At 43.9% G+C, this 23,546-nt stretch overlaps 1 protein-coding gene across 1 annotated transcript in view; it reads left to right on the forward strand.

Annotated features, from left to right (window-relative positions):
- The window catches only part of LOC149432712 (uncharacterized), a 39,576-nt gene that overhangs the window by 13,453 nt on the left and 2,577 nt on the right, over nt 1-23,546 (forward strand). Inside the window, exons 4-11 of the mRNA XM_089664974.1 lie at nt 564-608; nt 1,843-1,887; nt 2,639-2,686; nt 4,555-4,602; nt 6,233-6,286; nt 6,810-6,863; nt 15,297-15,384; nt 22,217-22,334. Coding sequence (XP_089521100.1) covers nt 564-608; nt 1,843-1,887; nt 2,639-2,686; nt 4,555-4,602; nt 6,233-6,286; nt 6,810-6,863; nt 15,297-15,384; nt 22,217-22,334 — 500 coding nt within the window. The remainder of the gene's footprint in view (nt 1-563; nt 609-1,842; nt 1,888-2,638; nt 2,687-4,554; nt 4,603-6,232; nt 6,287-6,809; nt 6,864-15,296; nt 15,385-22,216; nt 22,335-23,546) is intronic.

The raw sequence follows: 23,546 nt of genomic DNA on the forward strand, positions 1-23,546 counted from the left end.
GGGCCCCACAGCAATGACAAGAGAGAGAGAGGGAGAAAGAAAGAGAGAGAGAGAGAGAGAGAGGGGAGAAAGAGAGAGAGGGGGAGAAAGAAAGGGAGAGAGGGAGAGGGAGAGAGAGAGGGAGAGGGAGAGAGAGGGAGAGGGAGAGAGGGAGGGGGGAGGGAGGGGGAGGGAGGGGGAGGGAGAGAGAGAGAGAGGGAGAGAGAGAGAGGGAGGGAGAGAGCGAGGGGGGGGGAGAGGGAGAGAGAGAGAGAGAGAGAGAGGGGGGGGAGAGAGAGGGGAGAGGGGGGAAGAGAGAGAGGGGGGAGGGGAGAGGGAGAGAGAGGGGGGAGAGACAGAGAGAGGGGGGGAGAGAGACAGAGAGAGGCAGAGGGATGGAGAGAAAGAAAAAAAATCAGAAAGGAAAGAAATTCAGAAATTAGGAAGGAAGGAAGGAAGGAAGGAAGGAAGGAAGGAAGGAAAGAAGACTGGCCAGCTTCCTTTTTTGTCTTTAGATACACTTTATGTACTTTTAGTTTGGTCAGTTGTAAGTTATATTTTTGTAACAACTCTTTCCTCCATAGGAGACATTTATCCCAGTGAGATGACTAACGCCAGCAATGGTAAAGGTATCACCATTCCAGTTACTTTACTCAGACTTGGTGTGCATTGTGTGGTTATGATATCCAATACTGTAAGTGTACTAAGGGTAGCCTGTCAACAGTGGCATGAGGTGGTGGCCTAGCATGAAATGAAGCATAATCAAGTCCATGAACAAGGCAATATATATATTTTTTTTAAACAAAACAATTAACCCAGGTGAGATAGATAAAAGAGCTTTAAAACAAGTCATTACTGACCTTTGTAGCTGCTGGTCGTATAGAGTAAATAGACTGTATGCCCAGTTTTGAATGAGAGAGAGGGAGAGAGAGAGAGGGAGGGAAAGAGGGAGAGAGAGGGGGGGAGGGAGAGGAGAGAGAGAGAGGGGGGAAGAAAGAGAGAGAGGGAGAGGGAGAAAGAAAGAGAGAAAGAGAGGGAGAAAGAGAGAGAGGGAGAGAGAAAGAGGGGGAGAAAGAAAGAGAGAAAGAAAGAAAGAAAGAAAGAAAGAAAGAAAGAAAGAAAGAAAGAAAGAAAGAAAGAAAGAAAGAAAGAAAGAAAGAAAGAAAGAAAGAAAGAAAGAAAGAAAGAACCAGCTCTTTGTTGATCCACACTGCTGTCAGTCCGTCCCAGGACCGGCTGCCCGGCTACACTAGGAAAACTATTTGCCAGCAATGTGGGCTCAAGGGGAAGCTGCTTTGGGCTCCACAGCAATGACAAGAGAGAGAGAGGGAGAAAGAAATAGAGAGAGAGAGAGAGGGGAGAAAGAGAGAGAGGGGGGAGAAAGAAAGGGAGAGGGGGAGAAAGAAAGGGAGAGGGGGAGAGGGAGAGGGAGAGGGAGAGAGAGGGGAGAGGGAGAGAGAGGGAGAGAGAGAGAGGGAGGGAGGGGGAGAGAGGGAGAGGGAGAGAGAGGGAGGGAGGGGGAGAGCGAGGGGGGGAGGGGGGAGAGAGAGAGAGAGGGGGGGGAGAGAGAGGGGAGAGGGGGGAAGAGAGAGGGGGGGAGGGGAGAGGGAGAGAGGGGGGGGAGAGACAGAGAGAGGGGGGGAGAGAGACAGAGAGAGGCAGAGGGATGGAGAGAAAGAAAAAAAATCAGAAAGGAAAGAAATTCAGAAATTAGGAAGGAAGGAAGGAAGGAAGGAAGGAAAGAAGGAAGGAAGGAAGGAAAGAAGACTGGCCAGCTTCCTTTTTTGTCTTTAGATACACTTTATGTACTTTTAGTTTGGTCAGTTGTAAGTTATATTTTTGTAACAACTCTTTCCTCCATAGGAGACATTTATCCCAGTGAGATGACTAACGCCATCAATGGTAAAGGTATCACCATTCCAGTTACTTTACTCAGACTTGGTGTGCATTGTGTGGTTATGATATCCAATACTGTAAGTGTACTAAGGGTAGCCTGTCAACAGTGGCATGAGGTGGTGGCCTAGCATGAAAGGAAACATAATCCAGGCTATGAACAAGGTATATTTTTTTTCTTAACAAAATAATTTCCCCAGGTGGGATACGTTTGTTGCGACGATTTAAAGTGCACCTGCGCCCTTATGTATTTAGATAATCATATCAAACAGGAAAGAGGTTTAAAACAAGGCTGTGAGCACTGACCGATGTACTCTGATGGGGGGGGGTGGAGGGAGTGAGCCGTTCCCCCTGTCAGAACATCGTTAGTACAGTGACCTCCTCCCAAGCTCCTCAGTTTTTTTTTTCATTCAGCCTACTAAACAAAAGAAAAGCACCTCCTCATCTGTACTAGGTTTTAGTCTTTGGTTGTGTAGCACTCTCCTAGTCAGCTAGGGGGGGCTATACTGCAATATTGCAGTGTGAAAGGACCCAAAAAGATATCCCACCACCCTGTTGTGTACTAAAATCAATTATAAGTAAGTTTGGTTTCCCATCATTCACTCCTTTGTGCATCTGCCCCTCAGTGAAGGGTTTTTGGATGTGACCCTCAAGGTGTTTTTGTAAATAAAAAGTCAAAAAGTGAATCATACCTTCCCCCTTTGATGTGCATATGTCCCATGTACTGTATGTACTGACATTCATGTGTACTATCTCTTATTTGTAGACTACAAAAAAGATGAACCATGCTCAAATCCACAACCAGAAGGAACTGGTAATGGCTGACTATAATCTCTCAGACTTGAGAATTATAATTGAGGATAGGAATTCTATTTTCTACACTTTCCCACTACAGAATGCCAACCTATCCCACATTATTTATTATCTTTTTTTCATGGTAACCTCCTTGTTATATATATATTTCAAAATGTTCTTTGTCTTTAAAACCAATTCATATGCCTGGTAGAGCCCTGCTGTATATCAGCCGGTATGGGCCAGTTCAACAGAAAGCAGCCGACATTCACCCCTTGTGTACACTACAGAGGCCTGTCTGACAGAAGCCAACTGAATGTCCGGCTTCTGCAGAATGGGCATGCCAGAAAAACATCTACTGATCAGCATCCAATCAGCGCTTGCAAGGGCTGCGAGCATGGAGTGCCTTGCCAGAACACATCGGTTCTGGCAAGGCAGGGGGATGGTCCCCCTGTCAGAACACAATAGCTCAGCGGGTAGTTCTCTGTACTAACATTGCATCATTAGTACAATTTTCTTTCATTCAGCCCTCTGAACAAGAAAAAAAAACTCCTGGGATTTAGTCTTTGGTTGTGTAGCACTCTCCTAGTCAGCTAGGGGGAGCTAGACTGCAATTTTCAGACAGGGGCTGAGTAGCAGCCCAGGTGTAATAATCAGAGGGTCAAATTTGGGTTGGAGCCGAGAGGCTCTGCAGAGACTTCTCTCTGCACTAGAACGTTGGAGAAAGTTCTAGAAGCAGTAAGCAGATGTGAGGAGTGACTGATCAGCACTTTTGAGGGATCCTGACCAACCCCGAACAAAAGAGTTGGCAAGGGGCCAGGACAACCCTTAAAAGTGACTGAGCCTGCTCAGCAGTGGGAGAGTTTGGGAGAAGTGAGGCTGGAGAGCAGGAGCCTGGGAGGGGTCCCAGATGGGAAGGGACTTACCTACAGGCAGAGACCTTGGAAGGCAGAAAGCCTGTGACATCACTGGCCCCCAGACAAGGAGCACCTGTGCAGCAGCTAGAAGGCCTGGTAGCAACCACGGACCCATCAGCAGCACAGGAGAAGGACTGATGGAGTAAATCTGCACCCCCTGGGCCTCATAGGGGAAGGAGCACTCTGGTGGAAAACTAGATTAGCTGCTACTCAGGACAGTTTCATTATTTAAAGTGACAGATACTGGGATTCACCTAAAGCTGCTGGAATAGGAGAATCTAGGGTCTTGGGTGGTACATCACGAGAGGCTGGCTAGCTCTCCAAGAAGAGGATTTTTGAATGGTAAGACTTGTACATAGTTTCAGGAAGTTTGTCCTCAGTTATCAGACCATTGGGCACCCCGTACACCCCTTGCCCTATCCCAGTTCAAATCCCTGAATAGAATCACAAACAAACAAGCTCAAGGACTGGTTACTGTCTTCTGGATGCAAGTCTGAATAAAAAATGCATGCTGCCTGGCTGTGCAGGACTATAGGGGACCCAAAGTTATTGCTACTCCTAAGGGAGTAGTGCTAGAGTTGGATGGGTAAAGAAGTTGGCATTCTATAAATGTAGCTGTTGTATTTCATCATCTGTGTCAAAGTCGCCTTTGTAATAATTAAGATTTCCATTGTATTTTAGGAACATTTTTGCAAATTAGCTTTCCAGAATCCACATTTTTTTACACTGGAAGATCTGTATTTTGCAGACCCCGTCGATTATGATTTGTTTCAATGTATTTCTCAAAATATTTTATTTTCCAAAAATATTGGATTTCTTTTCTTTAATTTGAAAAAGAATATAATAATCTCAGAGTTTCACAATTCTTGATTGAACATAGAGCAAGATAGAAAAAAAAAAAAAAGTCAATGCACGGCATCATTTATCTGTATATGTGTGCTGACATTCAAATGATTCTGCGTCTTATTTGTAGGCTGCAAAGAAGGCAACGGAATGTGCTCAACCCCACATTCAAGTACTGGTAATGGCTTACTGTAATCTCTCTGACCTGAAAAACATGATATAGGAATTCTTTTTATATATTCTCCTACTACAGAACGCCAACTTGTCCCAGCTTTATTCATAGTAACATTTTTCTTATATTTTTCTAGATGTTCTTTGTCTTTCCACACAAATCTTCGTCTTTAGTAACAACATTTAGATGAGTAGAAAAGTTGGCATTCTATAAGCAGCGCTGGTGTACTTCATTATCAAGTTAATTCTTGTAATAATTAAGATATCAGCCATATTTTAGGTACATTTGTGCAAATTAGCTTCTGAGAAGGATTTAAATTTAGAAACCACATTTTTTTTGTTTTACATTGGAAAAGATTTGCATATGCAGATCCCATGAATGATATTTTTCTTCAATGTATTTCTCAAAATATGTAAACTACTGAAAATATTGGATTTCTTTTCTTAGGTACGGAAAAAAAATATGTATTAATCTTGGAGTCCCACAAACCTCAACTAGAACACAGTAGGGTTTTTGGATGTGACTCTCAAGGTGTTTTTGTAAAATAAACCATCTTTGAGTGTGGTTATCAAGTGATAGCCACATGGAAGAACAATTTATTTTTAATATATTTAAAAAATATTCTACCAAAATATATATATATATACAGTGGGGATCGAAAGTTTGGGCACCCCAGCTAAACATTTGTATTAATGTGCATAAAGAAGCCAAGGAAAGATGGAAAAATCTCCAAAAGGCATCAAATTACAGATTAGACATTCGTATAATATGTCAACAAAAGTTAGATTTTATTTCCATCATTTACACTTTCAAAATAACAGAAAACAAAAAAATGGCGTCTGCAAAAGTTTGGGCACCCTGCAGAATTTATATCTTGTACTGCCCCCTTTGGCAAGTATCACAGCTTGTAAACGCTTTTTGTAGCCAGCCAAGAGTCTTTCAATTCTTGTTTGAGGTATCTTTGCCCATTCTTCCTTACAAAAGTCTTTCAGTTCTTTGAGATTTCTGGGCTGTCTGTCACGCACGGCTCTTTTAAGGTCTATCCATAGATTTTCAATTATGTTGAGGTCAGGAGATTGTGAAGGCCATGGCAAAACCTTCAGTTTACGCCTCTTGATGTAATCCCCCGTGGATTTCGAGGTGTGTTTAGGATCATTATCCATTTGTAGAAGCCATCCTCTCTTTAACTTCAGCTTTTTCACAGATGGCATCAAGTTACCATCCAAAATTTGCTGAAATTTTATTGAATCCATTTTTCCTTCTACTCGTGAGATGTTCCCTGTGCCACTGGCTGCAACACAACCCCAAAGCATAATTGATCCAACCCCATGCTTTATTTAAAAAAAAAGAAAGAAATATATATATATATATATATATATATACTGTATGTTGAAACGCGTTTTTTATACTGTATATTACAAACTATATGAAACATATTTTTAAAAATAAATTTTCAAATATACTACTATATATATTTTGAATACGGCCAACTTTGTAGCATTTCAAATATATGTCAATATATTTGGGAAGAATATTTCTATAATATATTTAAGATATATTTTTTTTCCATGTGGGTACATACCCACCACCACCATACATGTACTGACATTTAAATAATTCTGTGTCTTATATGTAGGAGATACCATATCACTAGGCTCAAATCCAACAAGAGAAGCTGATAAAAGTAAAGGTAATTACTATTATATTATATACAAAATATATGAAAAATATTTTTCAGAGTATATTTTTTTAAATTATATTCTTAACATTTTTTTAAATATAAAAAAGTAATTTTAAAATATATTTCTACATATATTTGTAAATGCATTCAAAAAATGTAGATTAAATGTATTTAAGATATACAGTATATTTGAAAATGTATTTGAAAGAATATTCTTCATATACTTTGTAATATATAAAAAACGCATTTCAGCATACAGTATATATATATATATATATATACTGTATGTTGAAACGCATTTTGTATATATTACAAACTATATGAAACATATTTTTAAAAATAAATTTTCAAATATACTACTATATATATATTTTGAATACGGCCAACTTTGTAGTATTTCAAATATATGTCAATATATATGGGAAGAATATTTTTATAATATATTTAAGATATATTTTTTTTCCATGTGGGTACATACCCACCACCACCATACATGTACTGACATTTAAATAATTCTGTGTCTTATATGTAGGATATACCATACCACCAGGCTCACCTCCAACAAGAGAAGCTGATAAAAGTGAAGGTAATTACTATAATTCTGCTGAACTGAGAAATGTGATATAGGATAAGAACTCCATTTAGAAGCTCTCCTACTACAGAATGCCAGCTTATCCTGTGTACTGTATACAGTACTTCTTATCTTTTTTATGGTGACGTCCCTATTATATCTTTCTAGATGTTCTTTGTCTTTTCATACAAAGAACATTGGATGGGTAAAAAAGTTGGCATTCTGCAAGTGAAGCTTTTGTATCTCAACATTGGTGTCAAAAAGTTATTTCTTGTAATATCTAAGATTTTCATCATATTTTAGGTACATTTTTTGCAAATTACCTTCCCAAGGGGAATTTAATTCAGAATCCACTTCTCTTTTTTTTACTTTGGAGTATATGTTTTCAGTGCATTTCTTAAAAAATGTTATTATTTTTTTGCTAAGTTTGAAAAGAAAATGATATCCTGCAATCCTTGACAAGAACATAGGGCAACGTGGAATTAGAATAAAAATAAAACAAAATATAATTTATTTGTAAAATAATTAAAACAATGTGAAACAAGGCAATGCACTGCATCATCTGTTAGTAATGCATCAGGGAACATTTTCACAAGTAGATTATATAGTAATCCGCGTTAAAGGCGAACTCCACCTTTTGTGCAGGTTACATGTTACACTCTTATTTAGGATGCAGTATGGTGCAAATAGGACAGTTTCCCCAGAAATCGCCATGTTTTCCCAAGTCTCACCTTGACTATTGTAACTCCCTCCTCACTGGATGACCTAATCGCAGGCTATCCCCTCTTCAGTCTATCATGAATGCTGCTGCCAGACTCATCCACCTTACTAACCGTTCTGCATCTGCCACCCCTCTCTGCCAATCCCTCCACTGACCTTCACTCAGTGTCCTCCATCTCTATCTGCCAATCCCTCCACTGACCTCCACTCAGTGTCCTCCATCCCTCTCTGCCAATCCCTCCACTGGCCTCCACTCAGTGTCCTCCATCCCTCTCTGCCAATCCCTCCACTGGCCTCCACTCAGTGTCCTCCTCCCCTCTCTACCAATCTCTCCACTGATCTCCACTCAGTGTCCTCCATTCCTCTCTGCCAATCCCTCCACTGGCCTCCACTCAGTACCCTCCATTCCTCTCCGCCAATCCCTCTACTGGCCTCCACTCAGTGTCCTCCACCCTTCCCTGCCGATCCCTCCACTGTCCTCCTCTAAGTATCCTCCATCCTTCTCTGCCAATCCCTCCACTGTCCTCCACTCAGTGTCCTTCATCCCTCTCTGCCAATCCCTCCACTGTCCTCCACTCAGTGTCCTCCATTCCTCTCTGCCAATCCCTCTACTGGCCTCCACTCAGCGTCCTCCATTCCTCTCTGCAATCCCTCCACTGGCTTCCACTCAGTGTCTTCCATTCCTCTCTGCCAATCCCTCCACTGGCCTCCACTCAATGTCCTCCATCCCTCTCTGCCAATCCCTCCACTGGCCTCCACTCAGTACCCTCCATTCCTCTCTGCCAATCCCTCCACTGGCCTCCACTCAGTGTCCTCCATCCCTCTCTGCCAATCCCTCCACTGGCTTCCCATTGCCCAATGAATAAAATTCAAAACATTAACATATAAGCCATTTACAACTCTGCTCTAAATTACATCACCGATCTTGTCTCCAAATATCACCCAAACCGTCCTCTCCGCTCCTCTCAAAACCTCCTGCTCTCTAGCTACCGTGTCTCTTCCTCCCGTGCTCTTCTCCAGGACTTATCCAGAGCCTCCCCATCCCCTGGAACTCTCTACCCCAATCGGTCTATCACCTACCCTGCTCACTTTTAGGCAATCTCTGAAAACCTCTCTCTTCAGGGAAGCCTATGCTGCCTTCAGCTAATAACCAAATCTTCTATTTCTACCATCAGTTCTTCCCCCACAGTTATTACCTTTTGTTCTACCAGCCCCTCCCCTATTAGATTGTAAGCTCCAAGGATCAGGGCCCTCCTATCCCTCCTATCCCTCTTGTATTGAACTGTATTGTTGCTGTATTGTCTCCCGTTATATTGTAAAGCGCTGAGCAAACTGTTGGCACCATATATAAATCCTGTATAATTATATAATAATAAATAAAGAAATCATCTTTAACCTCTTCCCATCCGGCCCATGTTGATAAAAATGGCTGGATGGGAGTGCTGCCAATGCAGGTGGATGTTTCAAAACGTCCCCAAATCCATTGCCTGTGCATGCTCCCAGGGAGCACACGGCACCACAATCGGTGCCCGATGTGTCCTCTGAACACAGATCGCTGTACGGTGACCGCTGTGTGAGGTCCTGATCATGTGATCACTGATTGGCCAATCAGTGATCACATGAATAGTAGTAAACAAGATGTCACTTTCTGCCATCATTGCTTACTGCTTGTGAAATCTGTGAATGATCACAGAGGTCACATGGTACAAGGCCATTCACAGCAGCCTTGTACCATGTGACAAGTTGTCACCAATCACAGCTCACACAGTATTTCTCAATGGCTGCAGGAATGCAGCCAAAGAGAAGGAGAAATGATTGCTTTTACAGCCTTTATGGGTGTAGAAGCAATCAGTGTAAAAAAAGAGAGAAAATCTTCATAACACCCCACAAGTAGTACAGTGTCACTATGGTATCATAATGTGAAGTGAAAAAATGCTGCGCTACATGAAACAATGGCACAAACCATTATATAACCAAAAAACAAAGTGAAAAAATAAATATATACTAGAAGAAAAAATTGTAAAAAACATATTAATGTTGAAATAAAAATCTGAATGCATAAATAAATAAATAAATAAATAAAGATAATTAAAAATGTATAAATAATATATATATATATATATATATATATTATCTATATTTAAAATATATCAAAAACCACACAAAAAAACAACAAATAAAGAATATTTTCAAGTGTGAATCAAATAAAAGTCATTCAAAAAATCAAGTTCCATCAATAAAGTGTTCATTCAGTGAACCCTCCTTTGAATAACGAAAAATATGAGCAGCTGTCATCAATTCCCGTGCAAATACATCCTCCGCCGTATATCTGCTCACCTCACGCAGTGTGACCGCACGTTATACAATGTTACGGTGTAACTGCACTTTTGGTCCCATATGAACTAAGAAGATCAGCTTGCTGAATCAGGACTCCAAAGTAAGCTCCCTCCTGATAAGCATCTTTGTATCAGCCGTATTCCTCATTAAAAAGAACTCCACATAGTGCTTTATCCTTTTAAACTTTTATTCATCAATTAAAACATATGAAATACCCTCACGTTCCGGAGGTGTATATTGCACCAGGTATGATGAAGACCCAGCGATGTACTGATTAGACACTAGATGGCAGTATCATCTCAGCAGCAGAGTCCTGCACATGCTCAAATCAGACACCATATCCGTGATGTAATGCAAAGCATGGGCCCACTTTATTTTGTATTTTTTCAAGCTGTGCTCCCTCCCTGGGAGCGCGCAGCACCGCGATCCGGTGCCCGCTGTGTCCTCCGGACACAGTGGAACACCGATTGTTGTACAGGACCTCTGTGTGAGGTCCCGATCATGTGATTACTGATTGGCCAATCAGTGATCACATGCAGAGTAGTAAGCAAGATGTCACTTATTTATTTATTTATTTATCGAGTTTATATAGCGCCAAAGGGTTTGCTCAGCGCTGTACAATAGAGGGGGGGACAATACATGAAACAGAACAGTAACATCAAACAGTAGACAAGGGGTAAGAGGGCCCTACTCAATTGAGCTTACAATCTAGGAGGGAGTGGGTAGAGGCACAGGAGGAAACGGCTGTGGGGGATGGAGTGGTAGGAGGAGGGAAGGGCAGCGGCTGTTAGGTGAGGGTGGGGTAGGATTCCCTGAAGAGGTGGGTTTTCAGGGAGCGCCTGAAGGTGAGGAGGGAAGGTGACAGTCTGATGGATTGGGGTAGTGAGTTCCAGAGGATGGGGGAGGACCTGGAGAAGTCTTGCAGTTGTGCGTGGGAGGAGGAGACCAGGGAGCAAGATAGAAGGAGGTCCTGTGAAGAGCGAAGGGTATGGGCAGGGTGATACCTGGGAATCAGGTCGGTGAGGTAGTCAGGGGCAGTGTTGTGAATGGCCTTATAGGTCAGGGTGAGCAATTTGAATTTAATGCGTTGGGCAATGGGGAGCCAGTGGAGGGAGAGGCAGAGGGGGGTGGCAGAGGTGGAGCGGCTGGTGAGGTGGATGAGTCTGGCCGCTGAGTTCAGGATGGTCTGAAGCGGGGAGAGCCTGCACTGGGGTAGGCAGTTGCAGTAGTCAAGGCGTGAGATAATCAGGGAGTGTACGAGTAGTTTAGTGGTGTCTGGGGTGAGGGAGGAGCGTATCTTGGCGATGTTCCGGAGGTGGAGCCTGCATGTGTTTGTCAGTGATTTGACATGAGGTTGAAAGGAAAAGTTTGAGTCCAGAATGACGCCAAGGACCTTGGCTTGCTGGGCGGGATTGATGGTGGTGTTGTTGGTAGTGACGGAAAGGATGGGGGGGGGGGCGCAGGAAGGGGGAAAGATGAGAAGCTCGGTTTTGGAGAGGTTGAGTTTGAGGAAATGGAGAGACATCCAGTCAGAGATGTCGTTTAGGAGGTGAGTGATGCGGGCGGAGAATGTGGGGGTGAGGTGAGGGGTGGATAGGTAGATTTGAGTATCATCAGCATAGAGGTGGTAATTGAAGCCGTGGGAGTGTATGAGTTTGCCAAGGGAGGAGGTGTAGATGGAGAAGAGAAGGGGTCCAAGGACAGAGCCCTGGGGGGCCCCAACAGAGAGGGGGAGGGAAGAGGAGGTGGTATCGTTGTAGGAAACGCTGAAGGAGCGTTGGGATAGATAGGACGAGAACCAAGAGAGAGTGGTGTCTCTGATGCCAAGGGAGAGTAGTTTATTAAGGAGGAGGGGGTGGTCGACTGTGTCAAAGGCCGCGGAGAGGTCTAGGAGGAGGAGGACAGAGTAGTCGCCTTTGGCTTTGGCGGTTAGTAGATCATTGGTGATTTTGAGGAGGGCAGTTTCGGTGGAGTGTAGGGGACGGAAGCCGGACTGTAGTGGGTCAAGGAGGTTGCTGTCAGTCAGGTGGGCGCTTAGGCGATCGAAGACCAAGCGCTCAAGGAGCTTGGAAGTGAGTGGCAGCAGGGAAATTGGTCTGAGGTTGTTGAGGTCAGTGGGGTCCAGGGAGGGCTTTTTGAGTATGGGGGTGATGTGCGCATGTTTTAGGGGGGAGGGGAAGACGCCAGTAGAGAGGGAGAGATTGAAGATGTGGGTAAGGGAGCGGATGAGGGAAGAGGGGGGTGACCGGAGGAGTTGAGAGGGGATAGGGTCCAGGGGGCAGGTAGTGAGGCGGGCTTCTGAGAAGACTCTGCTGACTTCCTCAGTGGTAGTAGGGCTGAAGGAGTGCAGTGATGGGGGGGTTACGGTAGGCAGGGCCTTGGGTGTGGTGGGGGGCAGTGCCGTTGCGAGGTCAGAGGGGGGGAGAGATGAGGGGGTGATGGAAGGGGGGAGGCTAGATGGGGAGGTAGATTGCAAGTTGACTATGTCCTTGCGGATTGCGTCAATCTTATTGTGGAGATGAGTGGCAATCTCGTGGGCGGTAAGTGAGGTACTGAGTGGAGGAGGGGGGGGGGGAGCAGGGAGTTGAAGGTGGAGAAGAGTCGGCGAGGGCAGGTGGAGAGGGTGTTAATCAGGTTAACGAAGTAGGCCTGCTTGGCGGCGTGGAGGGAGGAGGTGTAGGTGAGGAAGGCAGATTTGTAGAGGGAGAATGCATGAGGGGACCTGGTTTTGCGCCATAGTCTCTCCAGCGCACGACTGCGACGTTTGAGGCATTTAGTGTGGTCGTTCTGCCAGGGTTGGAGTGGTCTGGGTTTGATGTTGCGTGTGGTAAGGGGTGCCAGAGAGTCTAGGGTAGCTGATAGTGAGTCGTTGTACGCGGTGGTGGCTAGGTCAGGACATGACAGTGGAAGGATGCTGTTGTGTAAGCGGTCGGCAGCCGAGTGGAGGGGGGCCGGGTGCAGGTTGCGGAGGTTGCGGCTGGTGATGGTTTGGCGCACTGGGGGGGGGGAGTTAGGGGAAGGGGAGATGGAGAACGTGAGGAGGTGGTGGTCGGAGAGAGGGAAGGGGGTGTTAGTGAAGTGGTTAAGGGTACAGAGGTGGGTACACTTCTGACATCATTGCTTACTACGTGTGAAATCTGTGAATGATCACAGAGGTCACATGGTACAGGGCTATTCACAACAGCCTTGTACCATGTGACAAGCTGTGACCAATCACAGCTCACACAGCATTTCTTAATGGCTGCAGGAATGCAGCCAGAGAGATGGAGAAATGATTGCTTTTACAGCCTTTATGGGTGTAAACGCAATCAGTGTAAATATAAAAAAAAAAACTTCATCACCCCCACAAGTAGTACAGTGTCGCCATGGTGACACTGTACTGCTAGGGTGACAGTATGTAAAAAAACAAACATAAATAATAATATAAAAAAAAAATTTTTAATTTTTTTTTTTAAATTATAATTTTTTGTTATAAACTAATTTGGGTTATTATTTTTTTTACTAAAAAGATAACTGAATAAAGTATGGCCAAGATTTATGATGAAATATTATTTATTTGCAATATTTTATAAGAAAAACACTTTTTTAAATTTTTTTTTTACTTTTTCATTTACAGTTGCAAGAAAAAGTATGTGAACCCCTTGGGATTACGTGGAGTTTTGCATGAATTGGGCATAAAATGTGCTCTGAACGTCATCTAAGTCACAACAATAGAAGAACACAGTCTGCTGAACATAATACTACACAAACATTAGATGTTCCCATGGTTTAATTGCACATAACATGTAAACATTCACAGTGCAGGGAGGAAAAAGTATGTGAGGCCCTAGCTTAATGACTTCTCCCAGAGCTAATTGGAGCCAGGAGTGAGCCAACCTTGACTCCAATCAGTGTGATGATATTGGATGTGTTGCTGACAGCTGTCCTGCCCTTAAAAAACACACACCTGTTTTGGGTTTACTGGTTTCAAGAAGCACTCTCTGATGTGAACCATGCCTCGCAGAAAAGAGCTCTCAGAAGACCTATGATCAAGAATTGTTGACTTGCATGAAGCTGGAAAGGGTTACAAAAGTATCTCCAAAAGCCTTGATGTTCATGTGTCCACGGTAAGACAGACTGTCTACAAATGGAGAATGTTTAGCACTGTTGCTACTCTCCCTAGGCGTGGTCGTCCTGTAAAAATGACTGCAAGAGCACAGCGCAGAATGCTGCATGAGGTAAAGAAGAATCCCAGAGTGTCAGCTAAAGACCTACAGAAATCTCTGGCACATGCTTACATTTTTGTTGACACATCTACAATAAGGAAAACATTAAACAAGAATGGAGTACATGGGAGGACACCACGGAGGAAGCCATTGCTGTCCAAAAAGAATATTGTAGCACGTTTGAAGTTTGCAAAAGAGCACCTGGATGTTCCACAGCACTACTGGCAAAATATACTGTGGACAGATGACACCAAGATTGAGTTGTTTGGGAAGAACACACAACACTAGGTGTGGAGAAAAAAAGGCCCAGCACACCAACATCAAAACCTCATCCCCACTGTAAAACATGGCGGAGGGAGCATCATGGTTTGGGGCTGCTTTGCTGCCTCAGGGCCTGGACGGATTGTTGTCATTGATGGGAAAATGAATTCCAGAGTTTATCAAGACATTTTGCAGGAAAACGTACGACCATCTGTCCACCAACTGAAGCTCCGCAGAGGATGGGTGATGCAACAGGACAATAACCCAAAGCATACAAGTAATTCAACAAAACAATGGCTGCCACAGCACAGAATACGCCTTCTGGAGTGGCCCAGTCAGAGTCCTGACCTCAACCCGATTGAAATGCTGTGGCATGACCTTAAGAGAGCGATTCACACCAGACATCCCAAGAATATTTCTACACTGAAACAATTTTGTGAAGAGGAGTGGTCCAAAATGACTCCAGATCGTTGTGCAGGTCTGATCTGCAACTACAGGAAACGTTTGGTTGAGGTTATTCCTGCCAAAGGAGGGTCAACCAGTTATTAAATCAAAGGATCACATACTTTTTCCTCCCTGCACTGTGAATGTTTACATGTTATGTGCAATTAAACCATGGCAACATCTAATGTTTGTGTAGTATTATGTTCAGCAGACTGTGTTCTTCTATTGTTGTGACTTAGATGACGTTCAGAGCACATTTTATGCCCAATTCATGCAAAATTCCATGTAATCCCAAGGGGTTCACATACTTTTTCTTGCAACTGTATATAAAAATAAAAATCCCGGTGATGAATAAATATCACCAAAATAAAGCTTTATCTGTCTCAAAAAATGCTAAAAAAAAATGCGATCGTTCTGGATACCGAATTTATTTCTCAAAATTGTTACTTTTACTTACCTTTATTTTTTTATTTTTTAACAGTCAGTCATTGGATCTTTGGCATAACATGTGGAATTATCCTCCTGATAATCATAATTGCTGTTGTTCTTCTATTGAAATGTTATTTAAGGTAAGTTTTTGGTTGACATATGAAGCCAAATTTATCATCAGTGATAGTCATTGCCTATAGACACCTCTTCTGAAATGATGGGTTTAAAGTGTTACTAAACCCACAACAGTACAAAGCATGCTTGTTATACTCACTGTGGAACCTAAGGGGTTAATCATCTGCGAAATGGCTGTTTGATCCTGTCTTCTCTGTTCCTCCTCTTTTTCAAGTGACCACCTCTTATTTCCTGATAAACAGTAGGCATTTTGCACATGCTCAGTTTGGTGTGTATTGCTAGAGAGTTTTTTTTTTTTTCCCCTTGGGAGAGTGCGTGTGATAAGCACAGGGCCAATCAGCACTGGTCAGACAGAGGTCAGGTGTTTTGCATCTTCCTAGAGCAGAAAGAAAACTCCTTCTACAAGCTTTAGCTAGCGCTTGGCTGAACACTGATAGAAGTCACAAGACTGCTATATACTGCTGATGAGAAAAGGTATTTAGCAATTTATATTCACTGAACTAATTGCATTTCCATGTTGTGTGTACTGTGGGAGACTGGATATATTGAATGCAGGGTCCGGGCAGAGTGGATATAGTGAATGCAGGCTCCGGGGAGACCAGATACTGTATAATGAATGCAGGGTCCGGGGAGAGCAGATATAGTGAATGCAGAGTCCGGGGAGAGCGGATATAGTGAATGCAGAGTCCGGGGAGAGCGGATATCGTGAATGCAGGGTCTGGGGAGACCAGATATAGTGAATGCAGGGTCCGTGGAGACCGGATATAGTGAATGCAGGGTCCAGGGAGAGCAGATACAGTGAATGCAGGGTCCAGGGAGACCAGATATGGTGAATGCAGGGTCCAGGGAGACAGGATATAGTGAATGCGGGGTCTGGGGAGACCGGATATAGTGAATGCGGGGTCCGGGGAGACCAGATATAGTGAATGCAGGGTCCGGGGAGACAGGATATAGTGAATGCAGGGTCCGGGGAGACCAGATATAGTGAATGCAGGGTCCGGGGAGACGGGATATAGTGAATGCGGGGTCCGGGGAGACCAGATATAGTGAATGCAGGGTCCGGGGAGAGCGGATATCGTGAATGCAGGGTCTGGGGAGACCAGATATAGTGAATGCAGGGTCCGGGGAGACCAGATATAGTGAATGCAGGGTCCGGGGAGACCAGATATAGTGAATGCAGTGGTGTGTTGCTTTCTCACCACCTGCTTTAACCCTTTGGACCCAGCAGAAGCATGCAGTTGAAGGAAGCTTGAAGAGTGACCCCATTTATTTAATAAGAGGTGGTAGCACCCACCAAAAGCAACAGGGGGTGTCATTCCTGCTGCGACATCTATAAATATTTGGCTACTGCCTCAGCAGCTAAAGGCGGTAAGGCTTGGGGGCAGTAAAACCGTGACTCAACTGCAGCATTTTACCACACCCTATCTTTATATGTAAAGGAAATAAATTGAATAACTCAAGAGCAAACTATGACTAATGAAAACAAAACAAATTAAATGGTGACGTATAGATACTGTAGCCGCTAGTGCACACAACCCACATCTCAGTGGGGCAAATTTTACAATCATATTATGAAGTGAAAAAAATGCCAAATGTCAAAAAGCAAAGTGAAAAATTACATTAAAAAAAAAAAATAAAATTGTTGAAAAAAAGTATTATTTAAAAAAAAAAAAAAAAAAAAAAAAAAAAATATATATATATATATATATATATATTAAAATTATTATTATTATTGTATATATAGAGAACCACACAAAAAAAATCAAAACGTATTTTGTAAGTATGAATCAAACGAAAGTCATTCAAAAACTCAAGTCTTTGGATCCCTCTTTTGGATAACGAAAAATATGTGCATCTGTCATCAATTCCCATGCAAAGACATCCTCCTCCATATATCTGCTCACCTCATGCACATTATACAATGTTACGGTCTGACTGCATTTTTGGTCCCATATGGACTCAGAAGATCAGCTTGCTGAATGAAGACTCCAAAGTAAGCTCCCTCCTGATGAGCGTCTTTCTATCAGCCGTATTTCTCATTAAAATGAACTCCACATTGTGATTTATTTTTTTAAACTTTTATTCATCATTTAATGCATAAGAAATGCACTCATGTTCCGGAGGTGTATATTGCACCAGGTATGATGAAGATCCAGTGATGTACTGATTAGACACTAGATGGCAGCATCTCAGCAGCAAATGGGACCAAAAGTGCAGTTAGACCATAACATTGTATAATGTGCGGTCACACTGCGTGAGCAGATATATGGAGGATGTTTTTACACGGGAATTTGTGGCAGCTGCACATATTTTCATTATCCAAAGGAGGGATCACTGAAAGACACTTTATTGATGGAACTTGAGTTTTTGAATGACTTTTGTTTGATTCATACTTACAAAAGACTTTTTGATTTTTTTGTGTAGTCCTTGTTTTTATATATATATATATTTTGTGGTCCTTGTTTGTTTTATATATATATATATGTATATACCCTGTTTCCCCTAAAATAAGACATAGTGCTATTTTTGGGAATTGCTAAAGTATAAGACCTACGCCAAAGATAAGACCTAGTTGTGATCAGGGATTTTTTTCAGCTGAAACATGGCGGAACGCCATTCCACCACCTCCGGCACTGGCCCTGCGCTCACCCATATCTACTGTCCCTTATAAACACAGAAGCGCGACTGAAGTGAAAGCACCATCCGCTCCCACAGAGCCCCCCTACCTCTGTACTCACCATCCGCTCCCACAGAACCCCCCTACCTCTGTACTCACCATCCGCTCCCACAGAACCCCCCTACCTCTGTACTCACCATCCGCTCCCACAGAGCCCCCCTACCTCTGTACTCACCATCCGCTCCCACAGAACCTCCCTACCTCTGTACTCACCATCCGCTCCCACAGAGCCCCCCTACCTCTGTACTCACCATTCGCTCCCACAGAACCTCCCTACCTCTGTACTCACCATCCGCTCCCACAGAACCCCCCTACCTCTGTACTCACCGTCCGCTCCCACAGAGCCCCCCTACCTCTGTACTCACCATCCACTCTCACAGAACCTCCCCACCTCTGTACTCACCATCCGCTCCCACAGAACCCCCCTACCTCTGTACTCCCCATCTGCTCTCACAGAACCCCCCTACCTCTGTACTCACCATCCACTCCCACAGAACCTCCCCACCTCTGTACTCACCATCCGCTCCCACAGAGCCCCCCTACCTCTGTACTCACCATCCATCCCACAGAACCCCCCTACCTCTGTACTCACCATCCGCTCCCACAGAGCCCCCCTACCTCTGTACTCACCATCCGCTCCCACAGAACCCCCCTACCTCTGTACTCACCATCCGCTCCCACAGAACCTCCCTACCTCTGTACTCACCATCCTCTCCCACAGAGCCCCCCTACCTCTGTACTCACCATCCGCTCCCACAGAACCTCCCTACCTCTGTACTCACCATCCGCTCCCACAGAACCCCCCTACCTCTGTACTCACTATCCGCTCCCACAGAACCCCCCTACCTCTGTACTTACCATCCGCTCCCACAGAACCTCCCTACCTCTGTACTCACCATCCGCTCCCACAGAACCTCCCTACCTCTGTACTCACCATCCGCTCCCACAGAACCCCCCTACCTCTGTACTCACCATCCGCTCCCACAGAGCCCCCCTACCTCTGTACTCACCATCCATTCTCACAGAACCTCCCCACCTCTGTACTCCCCATCCGCTCCCACAGAACCCCCCTACCTCTGTACTCACCATCCATCCCACAGAACCCCCCTACCTCTGTACTCACCATCCGCTCCCACAGAACCTCCCTACCTCTGTACTCACCATCCTCTCCCACAGAGCCCCCCTACCTCTGTACTCACCATCCGCTCCCACAGAACCCCCCTACCTCTGTACTCACCATCCGCTCCCACAGAACCCCCCTACCTCTGTACTCACTATCCGCTCCCACAGAACCCCCCTACCTCTGTACTTACCATCCGCTCCCACAGAACCTCCCTACCTCTGTACTCACCATCCGCTCCCACAGAACCCCCCTACCTCTGTACTCACCATCCGCTCCCACAGAACCCCCCTACCTCTGTACTCACCATCCGCTCCCACAGAACCCCCCTACCTCTGTACTCACCATCCGCTCCCACAGAACCTCCCTACCTCTGTACTCACCATCCGCTCCCACAGAACCTCCCTACCTCTGTACTCACCATCCGCTCTCACAGAACCTCCCTACCTCTGTACTCACCGTCCGCTCCCACAGAACCCCCCTACCTCTGTACTCACCGTCCGCTCCCACAGAACCCCCCTACCTCTGTACTCACTGTGGGACAGGGAAGGAACTGATATCTGCGGGTGCAGTATGCAGTGTGTTTAGGGGCGGGGCATCTCCTCCTGCAGCCTAATGCATGGAAGCCAATGCCCCAGGGGTGATCACCGGTCAGTGGGGAAGAGGCGGAGCGGTGAGTAAGTGCACTTGGTGCACTGTGTGGGAAGATAGGACCCGAAACGGGAGTTACCATATAGAGGGGCCGGCTGCTGACAGCTGTGTTTTGCAAAGCTAGCTAACCATATGATGGCAGTGGAGGGGGAGGGGGAGATGTGCAAAGGTGAGCTGCAGTCAGGTGTTGCAGAGGTAAATTGAGTCAGGTGAGTTGCAGACAGGGTGCATAGGTGAGCTGCGGCTGGGGGGGTGCAGAGGTGAGCTGAGTTGCAACCCATCTTTGCACCCCCCCAGCCACAGCTCAGCTCTGCACCCCCTGGTCACAGCTCAGCTCTGCACCCCCCTGGCCACAGCTCACCTCTGCATCTCCCTGTCTGCAACTCACCCCTGCACCCTGTCTGTGGCTCATATCTGCACCCTGTCTGAAACTCCCCTGTCAAGTCACCCTTGCAACACCTGACTGCAGCTCACAACTGTCATCAGCCGGCCCTCTCCATAGTAACCCTCATCCACAACTGCCTGCAGCTCACCTCTGCACCCCCTGTCCACACCTGGATATTTAAAAAATAAGACCTAGTGTGTTTTTTTGAGCCAAAAAAAAATATAAGACAGTGTCTTATTTTCAGGGAAACACGGTGTATATACAGTATATAGAATTTATTTCATAATTTTTTTCAACAATGTTATATTTAAATTTTTATTTAATTTTTCACTTTGCTTTTTGATATATATAGGAATTGTGCAATTGTTTCACGTAGCGCAGCATTTTTTTCACTTCATAATAAGATTTTGAGCCCTAAGGGTGCTGGTTCCGGATACAACTAAGGGATCATTCACAAGTGCAGCAGGCACTGCTGCTCCTCTGTAAAGCAATCCAAGTGTGTTTGACAGGTGGTGAGGAGGAGATATGTTGCCTCCTCACCGCCTGATTTAATCCCGCCAAAGGAATAAATGCGCCAAAGGAATAAATAAAAAATAAATGCTGCTGTTCAGAAATTGACTAAACATCAAAATATACTCATAGAAGTGATACAGCACAAATAATACAAATAAAAATGTGAAAAAGTATATATTAAAGTCCAGCAAAAGCCCCAAATTAAAATCCAATGTCCCATAAATTTGTGAAAATATTTTTTCTAGAACTGTAACTCAAACTTCATAAATTTTCCAGCATGCTCACATCTTCAGTGAATAAAAATTTGATCCACACTCACCAAATACTGTGAATTCTTGAGCTAATATAGCTTTAAGAGACAAAAAGACTGCAGGTGGGGTGTGGTATCCTCAGAAGTTGTAATACTCTTTAAGCGATTTCTCACTGACTCTCCTTCCCAGATATTTCCACATATAGCGATAAAACATAAAAGAAAAGATGCCAATGATATATTACTATATAACGATAAAAACTATATATAAAGTGCCAAAAAAAACCTTCCTTACACTCACGTAAGGTGGTTAGACACCAATTTTGTTGGACTTTAGTATATCATTTTTCACATTTTTATTTGTATTATTTGCGCTGTATCACTTTTATGAGCACTCTAAATAAGTTTGCAATTTTGTGTTGGGCCCCATTCATAGCCATCTTGGAGAATCCTTGTTTAGAGTTTACAAAGAGCTATATCCACCTGGTCTTTGGGAAAATACAACTTATAAAAGTCCAGTAAAGAGACACTGACAAATTCTTCATTGGCCGCATGTGTTCTCTATGTGTAAATGCAATTTTACAAAAAATTCCCCTAAAAAAAAAAAATCAACATTCTAAGAAAGTTTGCAATTTTGTGTTGGGCCCCATTCATAGCCATCTTGGACAAGCCTAGTTTTGCATTTACGAAGCACTATAGTCACCTGGTCTTGGTGTGGAACAGAGAGGGGGAGAGGAGTATATGCTGGTGAATAGGGGGAGGGTTATTGAACTTTTAATTTTTCCCTGCAAAAAAATTAGGCAAAGAAAAAAATTAGGTGAAGGGTCACTTTAACAGAAAAAAACATTTTTGGAGAACCCAGGAGGAAGAAGAAAGCAGAAAAACCAGAGAAGAGAGGAAGTAATGATGTGGAAGACAACCGAAGAGAGCTAGGACTGGGAATATAAGTAATCACTAGTAGATGGCATAGGTCAGGGGTATCAAACTGGCGGCCCTCCAGCTGTTGAGAAACTACAAGTCCCATCATGCCTCTGCCTTTGGAAGTCATGCTTGTAACTCAATCTTGCAATGCCTCATGAGATAGCTGGAGGACCACCAGTTTGACACCTGTGGCATAGGCTAACATAAGGAGGACCTCATTATCCAAGGGCTGTAGTGTCAAAAAGATAGCAAGAGTAGATTATTAGATGAGCGGCAAGACTACTTTAATATTCAGAGATTTTTTTTTTTTTTTTTAATAGAGAACAGCCAACAACAAAGTCAGATGCTGAGTGCTCTACACAAATTCCGTCACCCCAGGAAGTTCCACCAGATGACATGAGCCATTTATATGCAAAAGTCGAAAAGGAAAAACCCAAGGTTGGTGGACTAAAATTTATCTAAAGCCAAAAACAAAACAATGTGAAATGCTGTAGCTTACCAGTCATTAGATGTTGTGATTAGTTTTCTTTTTTTCAGGTTTTTATTTTCTTCATTTTTATCTACTGATCCTGCAAACAACACACCGCCTGTCCTTTGTATAATTTTTCTTAGATATAGCTCTAGACTGCCTCGGCGGTAGAATTTTCTTAAAAAAAAATCTCCCCTGAAGAAGCCCGTGAGGGCGAAACATGTAGGGAGTAACTACAATTACATAACCAAGTTTGAATCTCCGTTTTACTTTTAGTACTGAAATAGTTTTTATATTTCTGTATTTTTTTCCTTTTGTGTTTTTTACAAAAATACGAAATACAAATTATATAACTTTTTAATATGGTTTGTATTCGTGTTCATGCACCCTGAAAGTCCCATCTTCTCTATTGAGTATCCTGCTGTCCTTTCTTTTTTACACTAATTTATCCATTGTTTGTATGGAAGGAGCCATGGTTGTCATATGGGCTGAACTTTAAACATTATTATTATTATACAGTATTTATAAAGCGCCGATAGTTCGCTCAGCGCTGTACATTACAAAGGGGGACAGAACATGTGACAGAACAATACCAATACAATGCAAAACATGAGGGGTTCGAGGGCCCTGCTCTTTCAAGCTTACAATCTAGGAGGGAGGGGATGGTGGCACAGGAGGAGATAGCTGTGGGGGATGGAGTGGTAGGAAGAGTGGAGAAGAAGTCAATGGGGGGTGGTGTCCGGGCTGGGGGGAAGACAAGAAACTCGGTCTTGGAGAGGTTCAGTTTAAGGAAGTGGAGCGACATCCAGTCAGATATGTCGCTCAGTAGGTGTGTGATTCGGGCAGAGACTGAGGGGGTGAGGTGGGGGGGTTGAGAGATAGATTTGTGTGTCGTCGGCATATAGGTGGTAGTTGAAGCCGTGAGAGTGTATGGGTTGGCCAAGGGAGGAGGTGTAGAGGTTTTCCTTTGTTCATTTCCATTACATAGGGAATTGGTGGGACTAGTAGTTTTATATAAGGTTCTTTGTGCGTTCACAGGTAGTGACAAGAGCAAAAATGTTCTTTTCACAAAGTGAAAATGAATGCAGCCACCACACCTAAGAATTGGTAAGCTGCAATATTTTGGCATTTTCTGTTCTTGAGGAAAAAGTTATTTTCACTGTAAATTTTTCTAGAAAGTG

This window comes from Staurois parvus, unplaced genomic scaffold (assembly GCF_062004578.1).
Source record: "Staurois parvus isolate SC_StPar_1 unplaced genomic scaffold, SC_StPar_1.0 ptg002113l, whole genome shotgun sequence".
Classification (NCBI taxonomy): Eukaryota; Metazoa; Chordata; class Amphibia; order Anura; family Ranidae; genus Staurois; species Staurois parvus.